Genomic DNA, 21,447 nt, shown 5'->3' with positions numbered 1-21,447 from the left:
GTGTGGGGAATCTCACCTCGGCCTCCTCCCGTTATTTCTCGAGCCGGTCCCGGAAGCCATTCCAGGTTTTGCCTGCAACTCTGGGCCGCACGGCTCCTTCAACCCTTCCCTTTCCTCCCACCGGGTTGGCTCGCCAGAGGCCCCGCCCCCTTCGGACTGCGCATGCGTCAGGAATCAGGTGCTGGGGGGGTGGGCCTCTCTTTCCCGGAAACCCGCGCTGCCTCGTGGGATCTCGGCGTGTTGTTCCGGCATCTCTTCACCCCGCCTTCCTGGCGTACGGAAGCCGCGAGGGTTCGGTGGCAACCATGGCGGCGCACCTGAAGAAGCGGGTGTATGAGGAGTTCACTAAAGTGGTTCAGGTAAGCGTCGATCGGGAAGACGCCAGGACCCACGTAGGGGCGGGGTTTGTTATCCGACCCCGGGCATTTCACAGGGAAGGTGTCACTGTCCCGCGTGGAGCTCCGCGGAGCTCCGTGGAGGCGGCTCGCCGGTGGGCGTGTTCGCTGGCGGCCGCCGCTAACTTCTCTGTGATTTTCCCCTTCCCCTTCACTTTTGGGGACTCCTGGGCCTCGCCTCCAGGGCCTCACGCATGCTGGGCAGACGTTCTGCACCCGCCCCACTTTAAACGCCAATACGGGGAAGAGACACACAGTCCTTTCCAGTTTGCACACCACCTGCCGCCACGCCAGGCCCGGGTAGGTCTGCATCCTCGGGTTGGGGCGCCGCCCAAGCTCCAGTGCTCCAAACTTCCAGGGACAAGTTGGGATGTCTGCCGAGCGTCATGGTGCTGGAAGAGGGCTCTGGAAAACTCAAGGTCCTGTCCAAACAGGCGAGTGTCACCGGCTTCCCAGGGTTGGTGGCAGACCTAGAAAGGAGAGCAGTGCTCTCCTCCGTTGGAGTGAATTTAAAGACCCGAAGGCCAAGCCCCTGTCAGAATAATCAGTCCTCCTGAGTGTTGCTGAAGAAGAGGCTGTTCTCGAAATCATTCTTGTGTTCTGCTTCCTAGCCTTTGTATTCAGACCACTTGGGAGATTTGGTTAGACTGTAGATGCTAACATATCAGGTGGGGGAATTGAGGCAAGATTCTTCCTAGTTCATCTGTCCTTAGATCCTTAGACTTGTAGAGTAGTGAAGCTTAAACCCATTCAGCCAGGAAAAAAGATCCTTAAACACCTCCTTCCTTAATTCAGCAAGATATGAATTAAAAAAAATGGTTATTGTGTATCGGCGCAATGAAAAGTGTGGGGTTATAAAAATCCAACACACATTAGGGTCTCTGTATTTTGGGTGCTCACTGGTAATAGGGAAGCCAGAACAGTGCATCTATGATTATAGAGGATTGCATGGACAACACAAGTCTTCTGTTCCTTTGAAAGTCCTTGTCCTAAAAACAGTTTCTCAGCCCTTTGTGATAGGACCATTTCCCTCTCCAGCCTCATTGTCCCTCCTTCCCTTCTTTCCCTTCTCTTCTTCTCCTCTCCTTCATTTTAGTTATATAAGGAGGGCTTTCATTGTGACATTTCCATACAAATATTATAGTCAGTCTCACCTTGCCCATCAGTCTCCTTTACCCCCCCTCTTTTTTTGGGGGGGGGGTCGGGTCGTGAGGCCTGAACTCTGGGCCTGGGCGCTATCCCTCAGCTCTTCAGCTCAAGGCTAGCGCTCTACTACTTGAGCCATAGCGCCACTTCCGGCTTTTTTCTTTTTGCTTATGTGGTGCTGAGGAATCGAACTCATGGCCTCAGGCATGCAAGGCAAGCGCTCTACCACTGAGCCACCTTCCCAGCCCCTCTTTTTTTTTTGTGCTAGTTGTGGAGCTTGAACTCAAGACCTGGGTGCTGTCCAGGGACAGCAGCCTGAACTTTTATGCTCAAGGCTAGCGCTTTACCACTTGAGCCACAGCTCCACTTCTAGCTTTTTTAGTATTTAATTGGAGATAAGAGTATCATTGATGGGGCTGGGAAGGTTGCTCAGTGCTGGAGTGCTCACCTTGCATGCATGAGGTCCTGGGTTCGATTCCTTAGCACTTCATAAGCAGAAAAAGCCAGAAGTGGAGCTGTGGCTCGAGTAGTAAAGCGCTAGCCTTGAGCCTTGAGCTGAGGGACAGCGTCCAGGCCCAGAGTTCAGGCCCCATGGCCAACCAAAACAAACAAACAAAAAAGAGTGTCATTGATTTTCCTGGCTGACTTCAAACCTCACTCCTCAGCTCTCAGTCTCCTGAGTAGCTATCAGTGCAGGACAACTTCTGCTCCTCCTCCCCAAAAAAGATTTCTACCAAGTTTTATTGTTCTGTTTCATGTGTACAGGCAGCCTATTTCCATCATATTCATCATCCTTTACCCCACCTATTAGCCCAACCTCCTCCCTGAGGTACCCACTACCTCAACAAAGCCTGCTCCTCTATGTGCTGAAGCTACTATTTATTAACAGCTTCCATTGAGATTATATTATCTTCATAGATCGTTGCAGTATATTCATGCTGTCTTTTTTTTCTCCCCTTCCCCTCATCTACCTAAGTTAGGATTTATGTGTATAAATTTGTGTATATAATAGCTTTGATTGAAAGCTGGCCTTGAGGGGGTGGGAAGGAGGCTCAGTGGTAGAGTGCTTGCCTTGCATGTATGAGGCCCTGGGTTCGATTCCTCAGCACCACATAAGCAGAAAAAAACCCAGAAGTGGCACTGTGGCTTAAATGGTAGACCGCTAGCCTTGAGCTAAAGAGCTGAGGGAAAGTGCCTAGGCCCAGGGTTCAGGCCCCACAACTGACAAAAAGAAAGAAAGAAAGCAAAAGAAAGAGAGAAAAAAAGAAAGAGAGAGAGAAAGGGAAAGAAAAGAAAGCAAGCTGGCCTTGATATACTTGATATTGTTGTTTACTGTCACTTCCTTTCTGTCCAGCATTATTTGTTCTTTCTTTCTGGATATCAAGCTTTGCACATCTCTAAAACTTCAGAATTTGGGGCTGGGAAGGTAGCTCAGTGGTAGAGCGCTTGCCTTGCATGCCTGAAGCCCTGGGTTCGATTCCTCAGCACCACATAAGGAAAAGACTGGAAGTGGCGCTGTGGCTCAAGTGGTAGAGCGCTAGCCTTGAGCTGAAGAGCTGAGGGACAGCGCCCAGGCCCAGAGTTCAGGCCCCACGACTGGACCCCCCCAAAAAAATAAATAAATAAAACTTCAAAATTTCTATACCTATTTTCTCTTTACATATAATTTTTTCCCTTCCCTTTTCCTTTCTTCTTTCCTTCTCTTTCTTCCTCCTCTTTATTCTTCCCTCTCCTCTACTTCTTTCCCTTTCTCTCTCTCTCTTTAAAAATGGTGTTGGGGCTTGAATTCAGGGGCTTTTGCTTGACATTTTCCACTCATGTCTGGGGCCCTGCCACTTGAGCTATGCCTCCAATTTTGTTTTTTTGCTTATTAATTTGAAATAAGACTTGTCTCTCGAGTTTGTTTGCCTAGGCTAGCTTCAAACTGCAATCCTCAGGTCTCAGCTTCCTGGGTAACTAGGTGCAAGCCACTAGCATCTAGCTGTTTTTTTTTTGGGGGGGGGTTGGTCGTGGGGTTGAACTCTGGGCCTGAGCGCTGTCCCTCACCTCTTCACCTCAAGGCGAGCGCTGTACCACTTGAGCCACAGCACCACTTCCAGTTTTCTGGTGGTTTATTGGAGATAGGAGTCTTATGGTTTTTCCTGCCTGGGCTGGCTTTGAATCGTAGAGCCACCAGCGCCCGGCTAGCTTTTTTTTTTTTTTTTTAAGTTTGGTGGACTTACAGTTCTACTTTAAGACCTAATTAAGGGCTGCTGGTGGGGTTCAAGTGGTAGAATACTTAGTGTCTACAAGGCCTGAGTTCTAAGCCTAGTACACTGCCAAAACCCAAATCAGATCAAACAAAAAAATAAAATAGAAAAAAGTCCCAACTGAAACCCCAGCTATACAGACGAATGAGAGAGAACTGATGAGAACTTGTGTGGATTTAGTGCCATATACATATGATAAAGACATGATAGATGTGATTTAGGCTTCTCAAATCCTCCTCACCCCCTTTTTTGTTGTTGGTCATGGGGCTTGAACTTGGGGTCTGGGCAATGTCCCTGAGCTCTTTTGCTCAAGGCTAGCACTCTACCACTTTGAGCCACAGTGCCACTTTCAGCTTTCTGTTGGTTAATTGGAGATAAGAATCTTCCTGCCTGGGCTGGCTTTGAATCATGATCCTCAGATCTCAGCCTCCTGAGTAGCTAGGACTACAGACATGAGCCACCAGTACCCAGCTCAAATGCCCATTTGATATAGTATTGGTATGCTATTTTGTAGAAGAAAAGAAATCCTACTCTTAGCTACTAAGTTGTTTTTGAATATTATTTTTCAGACCCTTCTTTTAACAATACTAGGGTTTAAACTTGGCCTTGGTTGTTGTTATTGTGTGTGTGTGTGTGTGTGTGTGTGTGTGTGTGTGTGTGACTTGAACTCAGGTTGTTGGTGCCATCCCTGAGCTTCTTTTTGCTTAAGGCTAGTACTCTACTACTTGAGCCACAAGACTACTTCTGAGTAATGTATTGGCAATAAGAATCTCAAGGACTTTTCTGCTTGAGCTGGTTTTGAACCTGGATCTTCAGATCTCCTGAGTAACTAGGTACTGAGCCACCAGCGCCTGGCATTATTATTTTTTAGTGATGCCATACAACATTCCTGGCTAGAATAATCCTAATCTCTTCTACAGACAAAAGTGAATTTGTAGGAAGATAACTGCCTAGCGCTACTTCTGGTTTTCTGGTGGTTTATTGGAGATAGGAATCTCCCGGTCTTTCCTGCCCGGGCTGGCTTTGAACCGCGATCCTCAGATCTCAGCCTCCTAAGTAGCTAGGATTACAGGCGTGAGCCACCAGCGCCCAGCTATCTTTCTTTCTTTCTTTCTTTGTCGGTCATGGGGCTTGAACCCTGGGCCTGGGCACTTCAGCTCTTCAGCTCAAAGCAAGCGTTCTACCACTTAAGCCACAGCGCTACTTCCAGCTTTTTCTGCTTATGTGGTGCTGAGGAATTGAACCCAGGGCTTCATGCATGCAAGGCAGGCACTCTACCACTGGGCCATCTTCCTAGCCCCTCAGTTCATCTCTTCATCTCAGACATGAAGCATCTATTAAAATCTTGCCAGTGTGATTGTAATGTGTGGCTCAGTTTCAGTTCTGTTATCTCCAGACAGAAGTTTCTGTCTGATACTGTGAGAGTTCTTTATATCTTCTGATGTTAAGTCAGATATGTGATGTGCAGATATTTTCCCCAATCTATAGATTTTCTTTTCATCTTCTTTTCTTTTCTTTTTGGTCAGTCATGAGGCTTGAACTCTGGGCTTGAGCGCTGTCCCTGTGCTCTTCAGCTCAAGGCAAGAGGTCTACCGCTTGAGCCACAGTGCCGTTTTTTTGAGTAGTTTATTGGAGATAAGAGTCTCACGGACTTTCCTGCCCAGGCTGGCTTTGAACTGCAATCCTCAGATCTCAGCCTCCTGAGTAGCTAGGATTACAGGCATGAGCCACTGGCCCGGGCTTCATATTATTTTCTTTATAATCTTTAATTGTACAAAAGAGATTCCAATCAGCATGTCATTTTATGAATACATTTATCTTGCTCAGTATTTCTATCATCTTATTAGAGGTGAGGGAGGATGTGCCCTGACAGAAGCCAGTGTGATGCAGTTGGGACAGGAGAAAAGAATACAGAGGAACAGCTGGAATTTACAAAACAGTTCAAGGATTTTGACATTTATTCAAAGGGCCACTTACGCACACGCGCTGGTTCTGGGGCTTGAACTCAGAGTCTCTGCACTGTGTCTCAGCTTTTGTGCTCAAAGCTAGTGTTCTACCATTTGAGCCATAGCTCCACTTCCAACTTTTTGGTGATTAATTGGAGATAAGAGGTTCATTGATTTTCTTGAGTGGACTAGCTTTGAACCTTAGTCCTCAGATCTCAGTTTCCTAAGTAGCTAGGATTACAGGTGTGAGCTGTTGGCACCTGGCTTCCTATCCTCCTTTTGAGGTGTAGTCTTGCTATGCTTCCTGTGTTTTTCTCAGACTTTCAGAATCAAGTGATCCTTTTGCCCCCACCTCAGCCTTCTCAGTGCTGGGATTATAGACACATACCATTGTGTCCTGATAGTTCTTTTTTATAGAATGGAGTAGATTTTTTTTTAACTGGTTCTGGGCCTTGGACCTGGGTGCTGCCTTAAGCTCCTTCTGATCAAGGATAGCTAGAGTAGATCATTTGTGTGCCCTCTTAACCTTAAAACTATCACAGTATTCAGAGATGGTGGGCCTGTATTGCAGAGAGAGAAACTGAGACAGAAAGTCAGTGATTTGCCCTAAGTTGTAGGAGCTAATTTTGAAAGGCAAAGTTATTACTAAGCCCTGATGCCAATGTTCTTTTTCTAGTTTAAAATACTGTTTTTCCTAAGACAGTTAGCTATAATCTTTTTTTTTTTTTTGGGGTCCTGTCGTGGGGCCTGAACTCTGGGCCTGGGCGCTGTCCCTCAGCTCTTCAGTTTAAGGCTAGCGCTCTACCACTTGAACCACAGCGCCACTTCCGGCTTTTTTTTTTTGCTTATGTGGTGCTGAGGAATTGAACCCAGGGCCTAATGCATGCAAGGCAAGGGCTCTACCACTGAGCCACCTTCCCAGCCCCTAAATATATTTTTGTTATACAGAAAAATTATTTTCAGCAAATGAGGCAGACGTAAATCGGCAGACTCTTTTCAGGTTGGCATGTCTTACCTGTCTTACCTTTTGTATTGTGTTACAGCAGCAGCAGGAAGAAATTGCTACTAAGAAACTTCGACTTACAAAACCAAGTAAGTCGGCAGCACTGCACATAGACCTCTGTAAAGCAACCTCCCCGGCCGATGCTCTGCAGTACCTTCTTCAGTTTGCCAGAAAGCCTGTGGAGGCAGAAAGTGTGGAGGGAGTAGTCAGGATTCTCTTGGAACATTATTACAAGGTAAGAAGATCTTAAGGACCTGATGGGATTGTGTGTAAGAACTGGGTTGGATTTGCTGAAGGGGTTAATGTTATAAATAAATATTAAAGAATATTTAACAGACTTTTACAGTGATTGTTTTCCTTGAGATTCGCCAATACAGAGGTAAAACATGAAAATGCTGTCCTGAGAAACCTATGATATACCAGATGGTGACAAACGTGTATCTCAGTACTGTGAGCTCAGTATGTACTGAGTGCAGTGGGAGCTCAAAAGAGGAGTTAAATCAGACTGCATGCCACTGTAGCCAGATTCTTTTCTAGAATGTATTATCAATCATTATCTTGCTGTTTCTGTTGTAATATGAGGAACTAATTATGTACCTAATGGTAGTAGCCCTCTTTTTTCATTGAAATAGCCTTGCCATGTAGTCCAGGATAGTTTCAAATTTGGAATTCTTCTGCCTCAGATTCCTAAGTGCTGGAATGACAGTCATGTACCACCATGTCTAGCTTCCCTTTGTTGAGATGTAATTTTACCCAAGGTAAACTTTTTTTGCTTAGGCTGAGAACTTCATCCTTCAATTTCTATGTCCCAAATAACTAGGTTGGCTCACCCCTTCCTGTCCCTTCTTTCCCCTTTTCCCTTTTCCTTCCCTTCTGCCTTTCCACTTTCCCTTCCCTTTCCCCTTCCTTCCTTCCTTCCTTCCTTCCTTCCTTCCTTCCTTCCTTCCTTCCTTCCTTCCTTCCTTCCTTCCTTCCTCCCTCCCTCCCTCCTTCCTCCCTCCCTTCCCTCCCTTCCCTCCCTTCCCTCCTTCCCTTCCTTCTCTTCCTTCTCTACCTTCTTCCGTCCTTCCTTCCTCCCTCCCTCCCTCCCTTCCTCCCTCCCTCCCTCCCTCCCTCCCTCCCTTCCCTCCCTTCCCTCCTTCCCTTCCTTCTCTTCCTTCTCTACCTTCTTCCGTCCCTCCCTCCCTTCCTCCCTCCCTTCCCTCCCTTCCCTCCCTTCCCTCCTTCCCTTCCTTCTCTTCCTTCTCTACCTTCTTCCGTCCCTTCCTCCCTCCCTCCTTCATCTTCTCCTTCATTCACACCCTTCCTTCTCTGTTTCTCTTTTCCTTTCTCTCCTCCTCTCTTCTACTTTTCCCTCTCCAGCCCTCACTTGGCCTTCCTTACTCTTCTCTTTTTCCTCTCATTTTGCCAAAGTTATTCTCTTTTTTTTCTGCTGGAAAAATTAAGATTATTAATTTTTTTTCTCTCACTAGGCCCATAAATATATATATAAAAAAGAAACATCTTTTTGAAAAAAACCCATTACTACCTAACCACTAGAATAAAACAAAATAATATGTCATCTTAATCCATATTGAACTAGGTGTTGGTGGTTCACTCTTATTATCCTAGATACTCGGGAAGCTGATATCTGGAAGATTACTGTTTGAGGCCAGCCTAGTCAGAAAAATCCACTAGACTCTATCTCCAAAATAATCAGCAAAAACCAGGGCTGGAGATAGGGCATAAGTGGCAAAGTACCAGGGGAGGAAGCAAACTGGGTTTGAACCCCAGTACTGCCAAAAATAAAATATAGCAAAGTAAAGTAAAACTAGTTCATATTGAGACTTCTCTGGTTCTCAAAATTAAAAAAAAAAAAAATGTGGTACTGGAGATTGTATCCAGGGTCTCTTCAATTGCTAGGCAGTCTCTACCACTTTCCCCAGACCTTTTGTTTTTATTTTATTTTGAGATAGGGTGACTTTACTTGGGTGGGGCTTAAAGTCAACCCTTCTGCCTTTGTTTCCCAAATTGCTGGGAAGTCTAGTGCGTGCCACCATACCTGGATTCTTCTTATTGTTGATGTGTCAAATCAGAATGCAAATCAGGCCTGTTTAATGGCATTGATATTATGAAGCAGAGTCAGTAGTTCTGTAAAATGTCTGTAAAATGTTTTCTGAATATGTTTATTCCTTGGAGGTTAACTTGCTTCTTTGACCCCTATATTTGCTACAAACTGGAAAGTTAGATGTATAGATTTTGTTAAATTCAAGTTAAGCATATTTTTGAGAATTGTAAGGGTATTTTATGAGGCTGGGCACTGGTGACTCATGTCTGTAATCTTAGCTACTTAGGAAGCTGAGACCTGAGGTTTGAAGCCAGCCTGGGCAGGAAAGTCCATGTAACCTTGAGCAAAAAAAATAAAGTCCAGGGACAGGGCCCAGGCCTTGAATTCAAGCCCCAGGACTGGTACATTAAGAAAAAAAAATTATGATGTTTATTTGTATTTCATAGTGAACCTGTTAGGATGTATGTAATATCTTGATGTCTTGTATTGTAAAACTCACTCTCTATAAATGATACTTGAATATATTCATTCACTTTATCTTTAATTTCTAACATAAAAAAATCTCCCTTATATATGTAATGTTCTATTTTAATCAGAATGGGCGGACTTTTCCAACTGTAGCTTTTCACATGATATTTATTCTGCCACTACCCTGAGGTCTGGTCAGCCATTTTCCCAAAGCATATCACCTTTCTGCCTACTTCTCTCCCACCTTCCCTCCTTCTTCCCCTTCCTTCTTCCTTTTTAAAATTTTCTCCCAGATATATTTTAATAAAAATCAAATATGTCCAAGAAATACCCACTGCATGCCTGTTAATCAAAGAGAACTATAACAAAAGAAAATGTATCATATAATTGAAAGGAAAAGAAGTTGGAAGCTGGCTGCTGTTGGCTCTTGCCTGTAATCCTAGCTACTCAGGAGGTTGAGATCTGAGGGTTGTGGTTTAAAGCCAGCCCTGGCAAAAAATTCCCCATGAAACTCTTTATTTCCAGTCAACCATCAAAAATTGGAAGTGGAGCAGTGACTCAAAGTGGTAATGGGCTAGCCTTCAGCAAAAGAACTCAAGGGGTAGCTCAGGGATAGTACCTGGGCCCTGAGTTCAAATCCCATGACCTATTTACAAAAAGAAGAAAGTTGCAGACACTCAAGCTCATCAGCTGCATCCAATGTTAAAGTCACATTCCTTTTTTTTTTTTTTGTCGGTCGTGGGGCTTGAACTCTGGGCCTGGGCGCTGTCCCTCAGCTCTTCAGCTCAAGGCGAGTGTTCTACCACTTGAGCTACAGTGCTACTTCTGGTTTTCTAGTGGTTTATTGGAGATAAGTGGCTCACAGTCTTTCCTGCCTGGGCTGGCTTTGAACCACGATCCTCAGATCTCAGCCTCCTGAGTAACTAGGATTATAGGCGTGAGCCACCAGCGCCCCGCTCACATTCCTTCTTATGGACTGTGGTTAGAAATCTTGATTAGATACCAAAATAAAGCTTAATATGGGGCTGGGAAGGTTGCTCAGTGGTAGAGTGCTTGCCTTGCATGCATGAGGCCCTGGGTTCGATTCCTCAGCACCACATAAGCAGAAAAAGCTGGAAGTGGGGCTGAGGCTCAAGTGGTAGAGTGCTAGCCTTCAGCTGAAGAGCTGAGGGACAGGGCCCAGGCCCAGAGTTCAGGCCCCACGACTGACAAAAAAAAAAAAAAAGCTTAATATACATGCTAAACTCTATGCATATTAGGTAATGAGATTCTACAGTTCCCTGTTATACTCTGAACCTGATAAAACAAATACAGAATTTTTATTTTTCTTTAATCAAGATCTCCAGGACAGGAAACAAAGATAAATAGAAGGCTTTGGTTTTTCTTTTCAGATTTGGAGGATTTTTGTTTTCTGTTATTTTATTTTTTAACAATGACAAATGAAACATAAAAAAGCTTTACTTCAAAAAAAAAACTAGCAGTTCAAAAAAGTCTGTCAGTTGTATTCTAGACATTTAAAACTTACTTTAAAATTTAGCTATTTGTAGTAAAAACTTTTTTTTTTTTGAGGTACAATGGCAAACAGTTTTTAATACAACCACAAATCTTCACAAAGTAATTCTTTGTACCTAGGCTAGCAACATGTTGAACTGTTACATTTCTACACATATATGAGCATTTTACTGAAGAACAATGTTAAAAGCAGAGTAATATAAACAATTGCCTATGCAAGGTAAATGTGAGTTATTTTTCTCCTTAAATCATTTTATTGCATAGTCAATTGCAATTACATGTCAGTAAATGTTACTGAATTATGGAATAAACTTTGAACTGTGAGGTATGGTGGCTCCCTGTGAGAGAGAGCATAACATGTAAACCTGAATTTTTTTTTTTTTGGTCCGGTCGTGGGGCCTGAACTCTGGGCCTGGGCGCTGTCCCTCAGCTCTTCAGCTCAAGGCTAGCGCTCTACCACTTGAGCCACAGCGCCACTTCCGGCCTTTTTCTTTTTGCTTATGTGGTGCTGAGGAATCGAACCCAGGGCCTCAGGCCTGCAAGGCAAGTGCTCTACTACTGAGCTACCTTCCCAGCCCCTAAACCTGAATATTTTAAATGATATACTTTCTTTTTAGCTGCCATCTACAAAAAAGACAAAAAAATCCAGCACTTGAAGACACTAGAAACTAGTGTTCTTAAATCAATAAAAAATAAAAAGTAAAATCTTTAATAAGTCTCAACTAGGAGCTGGGAAGGTGGCTCAGTGGTAGAGTGCTTGCCTTGCATGCCTGAGGCCCTGGGTTCGATTCCTCAGCACCACATAAGCAAAAAAAAAGGAAAAAAGCCGGAAGTGGCGCTGTGGCTCAAGTGGTAGAGCGCTAGCCTTGAGCTGAAGAGCTGAGGGACAGCGCCCAGGCCCAGAGTTCAGGCCCCACGACCGGACCCAAAAAAAACAACAAAAAAAAACAAACAACAAAAAAAGTCTCAACTACTTCCTATCATTTTTTTATTGGATCATTCATTATAAGGAAGATAACTAATATTGAAGTGAAGCTATGGTTGTTACAGGTTTATGGTTTAAACCAGTTATTAAAAAAAAACAAACAACCTGCCAGGTAACTGCTCACTAAGATCCTGATATATATACCTCAACTTACAATTCAAGATTACCATTAAATACTTCTTTTTTTTGCTTGGTCATGGGGCTTGAACTCTGGGCCTGGGTATTGTCCCTGAGCTTTTCAGCTCAAGACTAGCACTCTACCACTTGAGCCACAGTGCCACTTCCAGTTTTCTAGTGGTTTATTGAAGTTAAGAGTTTCATGGCTTTTCCTCCTCGGTCTGGCTTTGAACTGAAATCCTCAAATTTTAGCCTCCTGAGTAGTTAGGATTATAAGTGTGAGCCACTGGCACCTGACACCATTAAATACTTCTAAGTCACTTGAATTACCATGGTTATAAGACAATTAGGAACCATATATATGTTTTTTTTCTTTTTACAAAGGACATGCTTAACATTTTCTGATAATTCTTCTAAACTCAGATTAAGCATAAAATTTCAAAAATGAGTATTTTCTAAAAGTTATGTGGTTAGAGTTGGTAGCAAAATATATTACACTTTTTAAAATATTTCCCCCATATAGTAGATACAAATAAGTGTAAGCATTGTTTTAAAACCTCAAGAAATTAACACAAACCAATTATGTGAAATTAGAGGATGAGAATACTGACATTCCAGCTAGAATATTTTAATATTTTCATACTTTCAAAGTGGACAGTAATTCACGTTCCCTATGTTTTGATATAATTGTTCTCTAAATTCTGTGTCCAGAGTACTATTTAATGTTAAAATTGGGTGGTTATTCATATATTATTCAGATCCTCTAGAATATAAATCATGATTGGTTAAGTTTCTCAGTTGACCCTCATATAACATAACTGAAAAGCATCACAGAAATAGAACCAAATAAAATAAAAAATAAGAGCTACCAGAAGATCTAGTTGAACAACAAAGGTATACAACAAAGAAAAACAAACTTTACGGGTTCTTTTATGAAAGAATAGTAAACCTTATGTTTTGTCAACATTAATATTGTGCTCAATGGGTGGATGGTAGTCCCTTTTTGAGATTGGCAGTTCCTAGTATTTTAGAGAGCCTGTCTTCCTATACAGGTACTTTGAGAACGAAACACAGTATTTAGAAAGAGTGGAAAATTACCAGCTAAAAATAATTGACAGCTAAGTCTGTCATTTTGGTCAGATTACTAGGAGGGATGTGCATTTTTATGAAACCAAATTTTCAAAACCTTAAATGCTTGTTTTTTGTTTGCTTTTGTTGGTGGTAGGGCTTGAACTCTGGGCATAGATATTGTCCCTGAGCTCTTCAGTTCAAGGTGAGCTCTCTCCCACTGGAGCCACAGCGCCACTTCCGGTTTTCTGGTGGTTTTATTGGAGATAAGAGTCTCATTGACTTTCCTGCCTGGGCTGGCTTTGAACCTGGATCCTCAGATCTCAACCTCTTGAGTAGCTAGGATTATAGGCATGACCCAGCAGTACCCGGCTTACATGCCTCATTTTAAAGACTTAAATTTACTCTTACAATATTTTAAGCAGAGCTCTGCTGAATAAAGCATTATAGATATGATTTGGTTGCAGGAGATCTTTGCTGACCTGTCCAATGTGATACATACACAGGAAAGCTAAGGTAACTGGTTCTTCATCAAATAGAAGTTTTGAACATCTAATGCAACTTGACTCCATTAGACTGCACCAAATGACCTAATGTACAATTGTATAATACTGAACCTCAGAGGGATCAACAATATACTGTTTTCAGGGTAGTTAAGAGAAAGGAAATCAGAACAAGAATACCGAAAGGCCAACAGGAATTAACTCTTAACAGAATAATTCTAATTATTTTCACTGTGCTAGATAAAAGAGATTTTATCTGTATTTTTACTTCAAAAAGAGGAACACAAAGCAGGTTACTTAGTGTAGTAAGTTACATTGCATAGTGCCTCTGAGTATTAGGGGAATGTATGGATATCATTCCCATCAGTAAAGCTCCTCAAAAGAGAGAGCCAGGCATCAGTGGCCTGTAATCCTAGCTACTCAGGACGCTGAGATCTGAGTATCGAGGTTCAAAGCCAGCCTGGGCAGGGAAATTCCATGCTTTGAAAGGTGGTCCTCAGATCTTAGCCTTCTGAGTAGCTAGGTTTACAGGTGAAAGCCTAACACCTCTTAGTTACTTAACCTTACCATACCACTTAGAATTAAGTTTGTCACATTTTCCAAATGGCAGTTTTTCTACATCCGAACGAAGGCATGAGTCTCAGGAAACAATTTAGATTATTCTTCTAAGCTTGTATATCAAATCCTGTATTTTTCACAGGCTTTTTTGAAACATGTAAAAAATAAGAACTAACCGTACCAAATGTCAGTAATAAGCCAGACACATTATTTTTGGGAAATGACTATTTTATTTTTATTTATTTATTTATTTATTTTTTGGTCCGGTCGTAGGGCCTGAACTCTGGGCCTGGGTGCTGTCCCTCAACTCTTCAGTTCAAGGCTAGCACTCTACCATTCGAGCCACAGCGCCACTTCCGGCTTTTTTCTATTTGCTTATGTGGTGCTGAGGAATTGAACCCAGGGCCTCAAGCATGCAAGGCAAATGCTCTACCACTGAGCCACCTTCCCAGCCCCAAGGAAATGACTATTTTAAAAGATATTTAGTAATCAAAGAAATCCAATTCCCACTCCCCCCTTTTTTTTCTTTAAAAATCTGGCTAACATCTGTAATCCTAGGTACTCAAGAGGCTGAGATCTGAGGATCCTGCCTGGAAGCCATCCTCAGCAGGATAGTCCTTGAGAGTCTTTTTTTTTTTTTTTGGCCACTTGTGGGGGCTGAACTCTGGGCCTGGGTGCTGTCCCTCAGCTCTTCAGCTCAAGGCCAGTGCTCTACCACTTGAGCCACAGCGCCACTTCCGGTTTTCTGAGTGTTTTATTGGAGATAAGAGTCTTACAGACTTTCCTGTCTAGGCTAGCTTTGAACCAGGATCCTCAGTTCTCAGCCTCCTGAGTAGCTAGGATTACAGGTGTGAGCCATTGGTGCCTGGCTGGTATCTTAAATTCCTTCATGTGAACTCTTCATTCATCTCCTACCTTTTGGTTGCTTTTTGTTACCTTTTGTAGTCATCATTTTTCCTTCCTGCCTTCTCAGCCCAGGATGCTGTAGCCAAGTTGCTGTTTCTCTAGTCTCCTTACATTTGGACAACACTACTTTTGCCGTCTTTTGGCTGCTCTTTATCTCTGAGATTTTCTTTGTTGGCTTTTTCTCAATTGTCTGTCACTGGAAGATGAATGAGGGCTTCTGTCAGCTTTAGTATAATAGGATAAAAGTTGGAAAAAAAATGAAGAGAATAATTTTCTGCTCTTCATGCAGGAAATGGGACAGACCCCATATATATATATATGTATGTATGTATATATGTACTTGTGTGTATATATATATATATATATATATATATAATATACATAGTCTTCGAGTAGTTGTACAAAGGAGTTGTCATTCAACAAAGCAGTTTATGAATAGAATGCATCTTGTTCAGTGTCACTCATTTCAACATTCTTACCTGTCCCTCCTCAACCCACCCTTTCCTCACTTTTCTTAATTTTGTTGTGACTCCCTTCTCTTCATTTGTCCACTCCCTTCCCCATGACCCCACTCTACTCCTTTCATATTCCTGTTTCCTGGTGTTTATTTTGTGAACTATGATTTTGTGGGCTTTTTTTTTTTTTTTTTTTGGTTAGTCTTAGGGCTTGAATTCTCTGGGCCTGAGCGCTGTTCCTGAGCTTTTGTGTTCAAGACTAGTGCTCTACCACTTGTACCACAGCTCCACTTTTGACTTTTTATGGTTAATTGGAGATAAGAGTCTCATGGACTTTTTTGCTTGGGCTGGCTTCAAACTGTGATCTTTAGATTTTAGCCTCCTGTAGCTAGGATTACAGGTGTGAGTCACCAGCACCTAGCTTATTTTGCCTTTCTAAGCAATCAGACTGTTTTTAGTGCTCCCTGAATCTACCATATTTCAGTTAATACATTTGTGTATACTTGCATACTACCCAAACTACTTACATATTTATGAGTGAATTCTAGCTTCCACAGAGAGAAAGCATGCAACCTTTGTCTCTCTGGGCCTGACTTACTTTACTTAACATAATTTTTTTCTAGGTCCTGCCATTTCTTTGCAAATGATGCACACTATCATTCTTTCTTTCTTTTTTTGTCAGTCATGGGGCTTGAACTCTGGACCTGGGTGCTGTCCCTGAGCTCTTCAGCTCAAGGCAAGTGCTCTACCACTTGAGCCACAGCGCCACTTCCGGTTTTTCTAGTGGTTTTTTGGAGATAAGAGTCTCACAGAGTTTACTGCCCGGGCTGGCTTTGAACCTCGATCCTTAGATCTCAGCCTCCTGAGTAGCTAGAAATACAGGCGTGAGCCACCGGCACCCGGCTTATCATTCTTTCTAATAGATGAGTACAATTCTTACATTTTCTTAATCAATTTGACCATCACAAGGCATCTGGGCTGTTTTTATTTCATGGTTATGATGAATAGTGTTACAGTGAACATGGTTGTGTTGGTTACTTTAAACCCCCTCCTTCCGCCCCCCTCCAAACCTAGGGCTTGAACTTAGGGCCTGAGCACTGTCCCTGAGCTTCTTTAGTTCAAGCCTAGCACTCTGCCACTTGAGCCGCAGCACCACTTCTGGCCTTTTCTATTTATGTGGTACTGAGGAATCGAACCCAGGGCTTCATGTTTGCTAGGCAAGCACTCTGCCACTAGGCCACATTCCCAGCCCTTAGTTTGTAATCTTTTTCACTCAAGAGTGAAATTGTTGGATCATAGAGTAGTTCTACATTTAGTTTTTTGAGGAACATTCATACTGCTTTCCAGAGTGGTTGAGCAAATTTACATTCTGACATTGTATTAAGGTTCCTTTTTGCTCACATTTACATTAGCATCTGTTATTGTTTGTATTCTTGATGATGGCCATTCTAACTAGGGTGAGGTGGAGTCTCAGTGTTGGTTTGATTTGCATTTTTCTTTATGGCCAGAGATATCGAGTATTTCTTCATGTGTTTGTTAGCCAGTTTTTACTTCTTTTTCTGAGAAGTCTCTTTTTATAAAGCTTATTAGCCCATTTATTAATTGAGTTGTTGATTCTTTGAGGGTTTAGGTTTTAAGCTCTTTATATTCTGGATATTAGGCCATTGTCTTATGTGTAACTAGCAAAAATCTTCCATTCTGTTGGCTCTCTTTTTTAACTTATTAGCAGTGTCCTTTGCTGTGTAGAAACTTTCTAGTTTGTTTGTTCTTTCTTTTTTTTATTGTGAAAATACCGTACAGAGCGGTTACAATTACGTGGGCAAGGTAATGAGTACATTTCTTTTTTTTTTTGAGTCCGGTCGTGGGCCTGAACTCTGGGCCTGGGCGCTGTCCCTCAGCTCTTCAGTTCAAGGCTAGCACTCTACCACTTGAGCCACAGTGCCACTTCTGGCTTTTTTCTTATGTGGTGCTGAGGAATCGAACCCAGGGCCTCGAGCATGCAAGGCAAGTGCTCTACCACTGAGCCACCTTCCCAGCCCCTACATTTCTTATCAAGCATTGTTACCTCCTCCTTTGTTCCCCTTCCTATCCCTTCCCATCTTACCCCCCCCCAAGTTGTAAAGTTCGTTTTTTGACATAACATTTCATACATCTCATTGTTGCAATGGGTCCACCTGTATCCCTATTTGAAACTTTCAAGTTTGATGTAATCTCATTTATTAAATATTTCTTTGATTTGCTATGCTTCTGGATCGTTACTCAGAAAGTTCTAGCATGTTTTTTTCTTTTTTTTTTAAACTAGCCATCCTGATGGTTAGGAGGTAGTATTTCATTGATTTGCATTTCTGAGTATCTTTTCATATGCTTTTTTTTTTTCCCCAGTCATGGGGCTTGAACTCAGGGACTTGGCGCTGTCCTTGAGCCTCTCTGTGTTCAAGGTTAGAGTGATACCACTTGAGCTATAGCACCACTTCCAGCTTTTTCTGAGTAGTTTGTAGGGGATAAGAGTATCACAGACTTTTCTGCCTGGGCGGGCTATGAAATGCAGTCCTCAACTCTCAGCTTCCCAAGCAGCTGGGATTACAGATGGTGAGCCACCAGTGCCTGGCTTTTCATGTGCTTTTTGATTATTTGTATATTTACTTTGGTGGAATGGCTAAGTCCTTTTTCCAATTAGTTTTGATTGTTTTAGATGCCGAGTTTTAGGACTTAGACATATTTAGACAAATACTGGTATTAATCTCTAATCAAGAAAATAACAAGACTGGAATGTAACTAAAGAGGTAGAGCACCTGCCTGTTCACTGTGTGCTTATTTCTTATTTATTAGCCACTTTCCTCTCCTGTGGTAGTTATTAGCTCCATTTCACAGAGGAGAGTCAGAGAGGTTAATTGTCTATTCAAGACATATACTTAACTAGGTATAGTGGTGCATATCTACAATCCCAGTATTCAAGAAGTTGAGGCAGAAGGATTGTGAGTTGGAGGCCAGCCTAAGTCACATAGTGGGATCCTGTTTAAAAACAAAAACGGTAAAATCATCAACACTACCAAAAGATGTATACATAAACCTTGTGTAATGAATTGGGCTTTGCATCTAGGCCTGACTGATTTCAAGTTCATGCTCTTATATTGCACTCACACTGTATGAAAATGATTTTCCCAAGCAAACAATGTTCCCATAGTATATACATGAATGCATAAAAGGATCTTAGGTCTCTTGATTCCATAGCTGCTTTCCTTTCCCCAGTGTGAGTGAGCCCTCATGCTGTGCCTGGCTGCCTCCTTGGAAACTATCCTATCTAGAAGGCACTTCATTCTTTTTCAGCATACATTTAAATAGTTTGTATTCAATATAGAAAGATTACTTAATCTTCACACTAGCATAATGCTTTTTTCCTGAATTATTTCACATGAATTTGTTGAGCATGTTTAGGGGTAGTCATTGTGCTACAGATGGGTATGATGATAAATGAAGAGATGTGCTCCTCTTTTTTTAACCATAGCAATCTTGGTGTGTGGTAGAGATCATCTGCAGGCTACCCCTCCCCATTGAGGCTACGATGGGAAGACTACTCATTTCTCTGTCTCCTTTGCATCTGGGGCTCAGGTACATGACCTGTACTCAGACATTTACATTATACTTCAACCTTATAACAAGATCTGGTGATTGGAAAAAAGTAGGTAGAAGGAAAGGTTGTTTCTGGTGATAGCAGTGGTAGCTGCAACTCCACTATCCAGGGACTCAGAGAGCAGTAGAGCTGGCAGCCATGTTGAGTGTTCAGTGCTGGCAGTGTAGGTATAGGTGTCTGGGTCTCCAGCAGAAGGAGAGGTAATGTCAACTGCACATTTTTGGTTAGAATTTAATGATATCAGGAAGGCATGAATGTTTTTTTACATTAACTTTGCAGTACTTGATTGTGGAAGATGCTGATTGAGAAAATTATAGAAATATATAAATTTAGGTTTTCAGAAATGAAGCCTTAGAATACCTGGATCTTTGAATCTCTTATAGGAAGCTACTTTCACATTTTCCTGTTTATTGGTTAACTAAGAGTAGAGCATCAAGATGACAGTTGCTTCTTTTGTTCCAGGAAAATGACCCATCTGTGAGACTGAAAATCGCGTCATTGTTGGGTTTATTATCAAAGACTGCAGGCTTCTCACCAGACTGCATTATGGATGATGCCATTAACATACTGCAGAATGAAAGTAAGTTGCAATTTTAAAACTGTGTAGTCAGAGCCAAAATCTTTTCATTCCTTTTGTATAGAAAAAACTTTGTGTTTGTTGTTATTTAAAATGAATTTGAGAAGGGATAACATTGATCATGAAGCATTGTAGCCATCATCTCATTGGAAGTGGAACCTTTGTACAACTACTAATACTAAAGAAGTAAAAATATAAAGAAGAAAAGGAGTTTGAGGGTGATTTAATAACATATCTATGTAGGTTTACATTGGAATGTGAATACACTTTCCTTTCTTGATAGCTCTCCTGTATTGACATCTGCCAAGTGCCCAATGTTTAAAGTACTTTACTTAGGATAGAAGATAGATATTGCTACCCTTGTCTTACTGGTAGACACACTGAAGTTGAGACAACTTAATTCACTAGTTTAGGGTTATATAGTTATGTGACAGAGCCTGTGCTTTCTTCCCTGTGTTGTACTGACTCAGAAGCCAAGGGAATGGCTGTCCTGTTTGTGTGGTCCATCACAATGTAGAGCCCATGGAAGTGACACTGCCATGTCTCATATGCATGTGATTTTTTTTTTTTTTTTGGTCGGTCGTGGGGTTTGAACTCTGGGCTTGGGCACTGTCCCTGCGCTCTTCAGCTCAAAGCGAGCAGTCTACCACTTGAGCCACAACACCACTTCTGGTTTTCTAGTGGTTTATTGGAGATAAGAGTCTCACGGATTTTCTTTCTTGGGCTGGCTTTGAACTGCAATCCTTAGCTCTCAGCTTCCTGAGTAGCTAGGATTACAAGCATGAGCCACCGGCGCCCGGCTATGCATGCAATTTTTTTAAAAGATATTTATTTATTTAGTCAGTCATGGGGCTTGAACTCTGGGCCTGGGCGCTGTCCCTCAGCTCTTCAGCTCAAGGCTAGTGCTCTACCACTTGAGCCACAGAGCTACTTTTGGGTTTTTTCTGCTTTTGTGGTGCTGTGGAATCAAACCCAGGGCCTCATAAATGTGAGGCAAGCACTCTACCACTGAATCACCTTCCCAGCTCGTGATTTTTTTTCTATTAGTTTCTTGTGGATGCGCTAAATCATGTTCTCAGTGTTTAGATGAAGCAGAAAATTATTTCACCTTTTTAAATTTTGGGTTATCTAAATTTTGTGTGTTTAAAAAATTCACTTACAGGGGCTGGGAAGGTGGCTCAGTGGTAGAGTGCTTGCCTTGCATTCCTGAGGCCCTGGGTTCGATTCCTCAGCACCACATAAGAAAAAAGTGGGAAGTGGCACTGTGGCTCAAGTGGTAGAGTGCTAGCCTTGAGGTGAAGAGCTGAGGGTCAGTGCCCAGGCCCAGAGTTCAGGCTCCACGACCAGACCAAAAAAAAAAAAAATTCACTTACAGGGCCAGGAAGGTAGCTCAGTGGTAGAGTGCTTGCCTCACATGCATGAGGCCTTGGGTTCGATTCCTCAGCACCACATAAGCCAAAATAGCCAGAAGTGGTGCTGTGGCTCAAGTGGTAGAGTGCTAGGCTTGAGCTGAAGAGCTGAAGGACAGCACTCAGGCTGAGAGTTCAGGCTCCACAATTGGCAAAATAAATAAATAAAAAGAATTCACTTACAGTGTTAGTGCTTCAGTTGCCTTAAAATTTTCACTTACAGCGTTAGTGCTTCAGTTGCCTTAAAATTAATTAATTAATCTTGGCAATACTGAGGTTTAAACTCAGGGCTTGCTTCTTACTAGGCAAGCATACTATCTGCTCTTGAGCCATGCCTTTTTTTTTAATTTTAATTTTTTTTATTGTGAAAATACTATACAGAGGGATTACAATTACATGGGCAAGATAGTGAGTACATTTCTTATCAAGCATTGTAGCCTCCTCCTTTGTTTACCCTTCCCATCCCTTCCCA

The 21,447-nt window shown here is 42.3% G+C and overlaps 1 protein-coding gene across 3 annotated transcripts in view; it reads left to right on the top strand.

Moving 5' to 3' along the window:
• Positions 1-268: 268 nt before the first annotated feature.
• The window catches only part of Ints4 (integrator complex subunit 4), a 129,838-nt gene continuing 108,659 nt past the window's right edge, over positions 269-21,447 (top strand). The window contains exons 1-3 of one of the 3 annotated variants that reach the window (XM_013014166.1): positions 269-359; positions 6,783-6,974; positions 19,452-19,569. In XM_013014166.1, coding sequence (XP_012869620.1) covers positions 306-359; positions 6,783-6,974; positions 19,452-19,569 — 364 coding nt within the window. In that variant the 5' untranslated portion in view covers positions 269-305. Of the gene's footprint in view, positions 360-6,779; positions 6,975-19,451; positions 19,570-21,447 lie in introns of those variants that run through there. The other 2 variants (XM_013014165.1, XM_013014168.1) reach the window with 2 other exon arrangements.

The sequence above is a fragment of the Dipodomys ordii genome, unplaced genomic scaffold (genome assembly GCF_000151885.1).
Source record: "Dipodomys ordii isolate 6190 unplaced genomic scaffold, Dord_2.0 Scaffold22, whole genome shotgun sequence".
Taxonomy (NCBI): Eukaryota; Metazoa; Chordata; class Mammalia; order Rodentia; family Heteromyidae; genus Dipodomys; species Dipodomys ordii.
The sequence above is the reverse complement of the archived record's forward strand: the minus strand, read 5'-3'. Positions and strand labels throughout refer to the sequence as shown.